Genomic DNA, 8643 nt, shown 5'->3' on the forward strand with positions numbered 1-8643 from the left:
TATTAGCAGAAGCTAACAATGTTTTCGCCAAGGAGCCTACCGAGGCCACCATCATTTTTTGCAGCATAAGTGATATTTCGCATCGCACATGAAAAATGTCTTCCGTGTGTGACAGGACCTCAAAGGACCAGTCCGTGCTAGTGGAGCATGATCAGGCTAACTTCAAGTCTTAGAAGCAGCTTCCAGGGCACTTCATCTCTATCCAAATTAAGCCAGGTCCCCTTGTTCTGGTCCTCGTCATTACAATCAGGGGCGGAACCAGCGTACGAATAATGGGTGTACATAGTCATTTTTGCACATATTTTTTTATATTTATTTGATGTATATTACTCTGTATTTAAGTTAGAAGCTGCTACTATAAAATAATGGGTGTACTACTGATCTAGCTCCGCCTATGATTACAATCCTCTTCATTCTTCTAACAATCAGGTTCTCCCAGTATATAAACTGTAGGATGGTTGAGATGGATAGCTGCTTCTTTCCTGATCGCAGTAGCTCCGGCCTTGTTCTTAGAAGGTGTGGATTTGTCCTTGCCAAGCATTATTGTTGCTTGCTTGAGACAAGTGAGATTCTCAAGGCCTATATAAAAGCCATAAGTTTTTGCCACTGGCACAAGACATGGCACACCAATCTTCTCAAGCTTCGGCATAGCACCTTTCATGAACGTAACGTATGCTTCAACAGCACCACTGATTCCTAACTCCTTAAGATTTGGGAATCCAGTGCCTTGGACTGTAATCAGCCTGTTCTGTTGTCCTGTCTTCAACCATAGCTCCAGACAAAGTAATGCTGGGAGCTCACCAAGAGTAACCAGACCCTCCTCTGTTAATTCAGTTAAATTGATGTCCAAGTAAGCTAGGCTGGTGAGAGTTGGTGCAATCCACCTTGGAACATTCTTAAAATAATAGTCGCTGGACATATAGAATATTTGAAGGGAAAATGGCAATGGGGACCATGAATCTAAGAACCCAAGGGAACCACCGTATCTAGTTATCCGTAAAGACACGAGTTTATGGTTGCCAAGCTTGCACAGTGAGGAATGTAGCATCGTTTCATGCTTCTTGTACTCCTCGAGTCCTTCAGAATCGAAATATATATCAAGTCCAGACAAATTTTCTAGGTTCCCAAGTTCCTCCACCACAAAAAATGGACTACGGGTAATATTAAAACCAGCGATTATCTGTAAGTTCCTCATATCTCCAATTCCATTTGGTAACTTTGTTCCCACTGCAACTAGTAGGTGTTGCAGTTTAATGAGGCGAACAATTCCAGATGGCAACTCTTGCACACATGTATTCCTAAGATCTAGGGTCTCTAGATCACATAGCATCACAATGCCTGATGGTAGCTTTGATAGGCCCGTGCAACAAAGGCTGAGGTATTTTAGTTTGAACAATTTGCCCATATTGTAAAGATCATACTCCTCTAAGCCCTCACATTCCTCAAAATCCAGTACTCGCAAAGCTTCAAATTCAATAAGGCCAGGCAGGTGCCTGATGTAATATGATGATGTTACAGTTAGAGATCGAACATGGCTTAGATCTTCTTTAACTAACGCATATGCATTCTCCTTTTCATTATGTTGGATGGATAGTCGTCGAATAAAACCATTATGATTTACCAACCTCGTTTGGCCTCCACCTACCACAGTGACAAAATTATCTTTGGTTGCTTTGGAAATAATTAATTCAAGCATCATGTCATGGATCCGACATGCGTCAGCCTTACCATCATGGCCAATGCTCACTGGTTGTACCATGCTTTTGTTGATAAGCTCGTAAAAGTAGTTCTCGGCAACCTCTTGTCGGCTCAGTCCAGGCTCTTCACATATAAAACCTTCTGCTATCCATCTTCTCACCAACCTTTCTCTTGCAATTACACAATCCTCAGGGAATACACTTAAATACAACAAACATGTCTTGATATTAGGGGAAAGATCATTGTAGCTAAGGTTTAGTATGGTACTCATTCCCTTTAAACTCTGGTTATTTTCCAGTGCAGAACCAATTGACCTTTTAATCTTCTCCCACTCCTCTTTGACAGTTGGTCTGGTCGCCAATAAACCGGATATACTGATAATTGCCAATGGTAGGCCTCCACATTTTCCCAGGATTTTATTTGAAACATCTTTCAAAATATCAGGCAGTTTTGCTCCGAGCCAAAAATTCTTCTAAGAAACAATATATTAGAGTGAAGATCACTTAATGCTTTCATTTCGTACACACGGTCATCACCACCCATACAACATGACCTTGCTACATCGATATTGCGTGTAGTGACTATAATCCGGCTATAACAGTTATTCTTTGGAAAAGCACACTTGATAGTGCCCCATGCTTGTGCACACCATATATCATCAATTATAACGAGATACCTAACAAGCAATGAAAACTAACATACATCAACCAATTGTGATAAGGAACTCAACTAAAAAGCATAATCCATGCATGTTGTAAATGTACGAACAAAGTACTCCAACATTGCGTGTGTTAATTTAATGTACCAAGCTAGTTAAATTAAGTGAATGATGATGCTTATTGTTTATGTGTGTCATTTTCATTACTTAGGTTTACATATGCAATTGAAAATGCACATGTATATTATGTCCACTCATTGAAATTTGTACTTAAGTGGAAATACCCTCTAGGTACTCGATAAAAACAACCACATCACAACTTTATTTGAGTATTTATTAAATAGGCCATGAAATTCCAACATTCATTGTAGGAAGAGTCACACATGCATGGCCTAATTATTGCATAAGGGATCAATAAGCACCGACAGATATTATACGTGAAATTACGTCACATATGCTAGCTTTAGATACAGTGATAGTTACTTAAGTGTACTACGATATTGCCTATTCTCATATGTAGTCTATTGTAGATATATGGCATGCCCACTTTGTAGATAATATAGGCAGAAATATTACACAATATTAGAAAAAATAACAATGTTGAAATTACCTCCTATCTTGTAGCAGCTCTCTCAACTTTTCAATAGATGTCATTACATCCCAAATGTCAATATCTTTTGTGAATCCATCAGGGTAAGGCATTTTCCAGATGAGGTCACTAATAGTTTTCTTTATGTTTGGCTTTTGTGAGACTGATACAAAAGCCCGACAATCAAAATTCTTTTGAATCTTGCGATATACCTCATTCGCTAGAGTTGTCTTTCCTAATCCACCAAACCCAACAATAACCAGCACCCTACTATGTATGTTTTTATCTTCCACCATCCACTTGGCAAGATCATCTCTTGGACCATCAATGCCCACAAGGTGTGCCTGATCGGCAAAAAGAGCACACAATCGGGGATCCACAACCAACGTGCTACAAGTATCCTCATCTAGCTTGTAACTGTGCTTAAGCTCTTTCACTTGCTTGATGCGAACCTTTAGTTCATCAATTTGGTCGGCGATTCCACGCCGAGCTCCAAGCGCCTTAAGTTGGTGAGTAGTCCTGAGGAAGAACTCCTTGAAACCACTATGGCGCCCATCATCATCGAGCCGGTGAATGAACTTATCAATGCAATCCTCAATATCATAGGCCAATTCCCTCACCATCGACATCCATTGCTTGACCTGGACGTCAGGATCTTCGAGCATAGCATACTTCTCGGCTGCAGCATGCATACTGCTTAGCTCACATTTGAGCGACATGATCTCACGGCGAACCCCTTTGAGGCGACCATACTCGCCGGCAACCAGACCTGCGAGCTTTACCAGCAGGCCGGGGACCCAAGGCACCGAGCGAGGCGCTCACTCCGGAAGCCATATGTGAGCCTTTCTATTTGTCTCCGCAGTGTTTTTGTGTTTGGAGTGGAGAGAAGTGGACTGAGAAAAAAGTACCAAGCAATTGGGTGGGTTAAGTAGTTGGGACACGCTGCAAGCAAATGAAGAACATATTATATATCTTTAGACATTGTTGTTTCCTGGTTCCATCTCTTGTTTGTTCTTGTAATTTCCGTTGAGAAAATCCAAGTAAGTGTAGTAACCATGCGTGCAGGAGTCGGAGAGAACAAGGCAGACAACCTAAGTGGCTAAGTTAATTAATTCAGAACATAAGCACAAGGAAATTATACCATGTATGCATCGTGCCGACCAAAGTGCACAAAAATAATTAGCTACAGACTGTTTTTGGTGTGATTTTCCGTGGAATATGCGATGGGGGCTGAATGAACATAAGCACCCAGCTCAGCAGGGCCAGCTCAATGCCTTGTGGACTATGGTCCACCCTGATTACATTGTGCACCAGGTTCAATACACAAATTTGGAAACTGCTCCGAAAGCGTTTCCTACCACCGTTTCGCTAAAGAAGTTCCAGTCTGGAGGTGCGATTGGTAGGTCGCATCTTTTTTGGGCTTCTAGGGGCCAGCCGTTGGGAAGACTGGACCGGGTGGAACGGACCAAGAATCATGTTCTCCACTTCGTTTGGTTGCCCACAAGGAAATTTTGACAGGCCCATAAGAGGAAGGGGTTTGGTTGTAAACACGCTTAACTCATACACAATTCTTAGTTCAACGGATCCGGAGTTACAACTATTTTAGTATCACAAACAAATTAGGGTTCTAGGGTTTAAACTTTTGGGAAGTTTTAATTTGCTTCCACGCAATCTGAAAATCAGTTTGAGCTAATGGTTTGAATGTTTCATCACCTATCGTTAGATTCGGCCTAAAAAATTTAAACTTTTCAAAAAGATCCGAGACACGCTAACTGATGGCACGGGCATGCAATGCCACATCATCACTGCCAAGTAGGACCAGTTATCAGATCTTCCGTTAATTAGGTTAATCTGAGATTTGAACCTAGTTGCAGTTTATTACACTAAGATGATTTTCTAAAAGAGGCAAAGTGAGTCGTAACAATGATCTAGTAGATTTCATCCGAAAAATCTCTATCGCCCCAGGTGACAGCAGGGGACGTACTGCTCGGAGTTAACTGAAAAAGGCGAGTGATGATCTGGTGTCAATGAGTGTCATAGAACTGTGTTGCCAGCCAGAAATGCACGCAGGCGTCGAGCTGGAACGGAGGTGCGTTATTATAGGTTAAATCTAACAACTAAAGAAGGATAGACCAAACTCGAGTAGTACTAGTGAAGCAAAAGCATAGATGTACTTCCGCTGTGTTTGATCATATAAAGAAGCTCTTAAGTGTCGAGCAATTGAGTACTATGAATTAGCTGTGCGATTGAACCAATGCCGCCATGCAAACAAAATTTAACGGGCGAAGAAAGAGAGATTATATCGACTAGCTGCTTGTACAAGAACATTTGGCTACAATCCTGTCAATGCGAAGGGGGGAAAAGCACGGTGCCCATACGAACTCAGAAGTCAGAACCTCCACCTCGCAACGACCCATTGATCATCCGTCCGCCCGTCCGTGGCGTTCAGTGCTCATCGCGTTCGTAGGCGTAGCTTTCCTCCCACGACGACGACGCGTGAGGCGACAGATCCCGCGCGAGCTGGAGCTCCTGCACACACAGCATACGATTGCAATTGGCGACATCGAAACGCAGCGGAAATGAAGAAATGAGGAGCTGCAGGTCAGCGTGGTGTGTTGAAGGAGGAACGAGAACGACGACGTACGTCTCTGAACCTCAGGTCGTCCTCGAGCATGTGGACCACGTGCCCCATGGTGGGGCGCTGGCCGCCGTCGGGGTCGACGCACCGGAGCGCGGCGAGGATGGCGCGCTTCAGCACCTTGGAGGGCGGCGCCTCCGGCAGCTTCGGGTCCACCACCTCCTCCACCCTCCTCTCCGCCACCATGCGCTTCAGCCACTCAACCAAGTTCACCTGAATTTTGGCGACAGGACTGTTACGACTTGCAATTACATGAAGTACGTCGTAGAAAGACAATGTCGGCTGACCTCTGCGGTTGGCCTGGTGTAGTCCACTGGAGTTCTGCCCGTGATCATCTCCATGACCAGCACGCCGAAGCTGTACACGTCACTCCTCTCGTTCAGCATCCCTGTCCTTGCATACTCAGGTGCCACATACCTGCGACACACGGCCAAGGTTGGATATTGTAGTAAACAGAAATACCAGGACAAGGAAATACAGTACTTCCTCCGTCCCACGGAGATTTGTCCAAATTCAAATGTATCTAACACTATTTAGTTCAGACATGTTTCATAAAATGGAGGGAAGTTGGGACTAACCCGAATGTTCCCATGACACGAGTGGTGACGTAGGACCTCTCAGAGCAGAGCAGCTTGGCGAGCCCGAAGTCCGACACCCTGGCGTTCCACTGCCCGTCCAGGAGGATGTTGCTGGATTTGACGTCGCGATGAACTATCTTGGGCTCCAACCCTTCGTGAAGGTACGCCAACCTGAAACAGGAACAAGATGCCGATCAGTATCAATGCTGCTGGCTAGTGTACACATGTTTCAGGTTTCAGTATTTTTTTTGTTTCAGACTTTTAGTGTTGGACAGATGTGCCGTTGAAACAAAGCGATGGCAGTGTTGTTTCAGAACGCAGACACCACTAGCCTAACATGCCAGCTAGTACTGATTCGTGTCAGTAAAATGGAGTTGTCCAGATATCATTCTAGTCCGGACTTTGCTGAATAATTACACAAGCAAAACAGTTTCAGATAACACGAGAAGGATGAAGGATTACGTACCCTTTAGCAGTTCCGAGGAGTATGTGCATCCTCGTATCCCAGCTCAGCTGGCTAACCTCACCGTCGTCATGGTGCAGCCACTTCTCGAGGTTACTGTTCTCCATATACTCGTAGACGAGCATCCTGCCAACAATGTGGTTAATCCAAGCGCTGAGCAGGTGGTAACTGAAGAAATGTGGGCGTAAGCAAGCATTTGCATTGGTCGTTACCTGCACGGCCCCTCGCTGCAGTACCCGAGCAAGCTGACCAGGTTCTTGTGCCGAACGCGCCCGATCGTGGCAACCTCCACCCTGAAATCTTTCTCGGCCTGGCCCCTGAAATGAAGGACGGATCAGTTGGTGAAATTTGAACATCTTGGGTCCCGGGAAGCCGCTGGAAGCAGTTACTGGCCGTGGTTGCTACGCGTGAACTGAAATTCAAATCTGACAACTGCCGAAAGTTGCTGCGCCGAACTAACAGGAAATCGACACTTCTCGTGGCCGTCCCGGGGCTGGTCGTCCCCGCGGACGACGCCGCCGCGATCAGCGGGGCCTCCTGCTCCGCCTTGATGACCTCGATCGGCGGCTGGAACGGCGGCGGCGGCGGGTGCCAGCGGACGGGCGGCTCTTCCACGACGACGTCCTTGTCCGCCGCCATCGCCTGGTGCACGTGGTGCTTCATGGACCTGGAGGGCCCCCCGTGGTGCAGGCTCGGGGCGACGCGCGGGCAGCGCCGGCGGCGGCGGCGGCAGCGGCAGAGGCAGACGGTGAGGAAGAGGAGGGCGATGGCGAGCAAGGCGGCGCCCGCGGCGGCGAGGACCCAGCCGCGGAGGCCGAGCACGGAGGTGCGGTGCGAGAGCCAGGAGGTCAGGAAGCCGACGGTCCACGCGGAGGACGGCGTCGACGGCGCCTGCTGCTGCTTGTGCTGCTGCCCGTGGAGGTGGTTGCGCTGTGGCGTCGGCGGCGGAGGGTGAGTGTGAGGGCGTGGCGGGGGGTAGGGGTGGGGGAGGCGCCGCGGGGGTGCCTTGGCCACGGGCCGCGTTCGTGCGGCCGGCGGCGATAGCTTCCTCGGGGGCGGCGGGCCGGTCATCGCTGGCCGCCGACGCCGGCCGAGAGAGCCGTGGGTTTTTGGAGATGGCGATCGAGCCTCTAGTGTTGATCTAGTTCGCGACTTGATCACTTGACACGCTCGCGGCGTGGTTAAGAGTAAAGCGATGTCGAGTCGAACGAATGCGTTCCGAGATGGTAGTATGCAACCGAGAAATGAGGCAGCCGTTGGAGTTGGAGCAGAGATCGCCTCAACGTACTGGCTAGCTTTTCGGCGCGGTGTCAAACGGCAATTAACGGCTCATCGATTGCTCCGGAAGTACACCGTGCTCCACATTAGCAAAAACAAATGCAAAAAACCACAACAATTAAAACTCCTTCTAGCTTTATTCTTCCTATGCTCATAAACGATGTAACTGTTATTTGATTGGCGGCAGCAGGTTTCATATGCACTCTTTTCCTTCCAGGATACCTAAGGGGACTGGAAGATTTTTAATGAGGTGGCCTGCTGTTTGCGTAATATAATGGTTAAAGTTTTTTAAAAAAACTAGTTCTTAAAAAGGACCATTTTCAAATAAAAAAATAGCAAAAATTAACAGCTGACTCTCAAACTTTCGAGAAAATACTGATCACTCGTTTTAAGTTATTTGATGATGTTTCTGGCCAGACGGACGTGACAAATATGTAAGCCGGTTGGAGTAGACGTAGTATGTTAGACTACTTATACATTCTGATCTTTTCTTTAAACTCCGAGTGCACGGCCGTGCAGGGCCAGTCCACAGATTTTGAGAGCTTCCCTCTAGCTAGGGGGCCATTGCCCCTCCCCCCACCCCACACACACACACTCAATAAAAAGCTTTAAAGATATCTTTAATATTTATGCTAAAGTTTTAAAAGATTACTCAAAGGTTTAGCATGATTGGTGTTCTTGGACCCTACAACAATCTCTACCCATGAGTATTTTTTTTATTTTTACCATAAATATTAAAGG

General features: G+C 46.4%; 1 protein-coding gene and 1 pseudogene across 1 annotated transcript; both read right to left on the reverse strand.

Annotated features, from left to right (window-relative positions):
• Positions 1–418: 418 nt before the first annotated feature.
• LOC124647680 lies at positions 419–3779 on the reverse strand (annotated as a pseudogene).
• A 1350-nt stretch (positions 3780–5129) lies between these two features.
• On the reverse strand, positions 5130–6939 carry LOC124708922 (probable serine/threonine-protein kinase At1g01540). Its single transcript, XM_047240559.1, has 6 exons — positions 6837–6939; positions 6628–6750; positions 6162–6332; positions 5871–6000; positions 5590–5796; positions 5130–5474 (listed from the first exon to the last, which is right to left on the reverse strand). The coding sequence occupies exons 2-6, from the start codon at positions 6747–6749 to the stop codon at positions 5391–5393; spliced, it is 714 nt and encodes a 237-aa protein (XP_047096515.1). The 5' UTR covers position 6750; positions 6837–6939; the 3' UTR covers positions 5130–5390.
• Between the last annotated feature and the right edge of the window lie 1704 nt (positions 6940–8643).

Source organism: Lolium rigidum, chromosome 4, assembly GCF_022539505.1.
Source record: "Lolium rigidum isolate FL_2022 chromosome 4, APGP_CSIRO_Lrig_0.1, whole genome shotgun sequence".
In the NCBI taxonomy this organism is placed as follows: domain Eukaryota; kingdom Viridiplantae; phylum Streptophyta; class Magnoliopsida; order Poales; family Poaceae; genus Lolium; species Lolium rigidum.

What these genes read in the sequence shown, in the direction of transcription:
- LOC124708922 (XM_047240559.1), bottom strand. Translation starts at nt 6,749, where the DNA reads ATGCTCGTCTACGAGTATATGGAGAACAGTAACCTCGAGAAGTGGCTG. An exon ending in CTCCTCGGAACTGCTAAAGG is followed by an intron (nt 6,333 to 6,627) that starts GTACGTAATCCT and finishes TTCCTGTTTCAG; the next exon opens with GTTGGCGTACCTTCACGAAG. An exon ending in ACGACCTGAGGTTCAGAGAC is followed by an intron (nt 5,475 to 5,589) that starts GTACGTCGTCGT and finishes CTGTGTGTGCAG; the next exon opens with GAGCTCCAGCTCGCGCGGGA.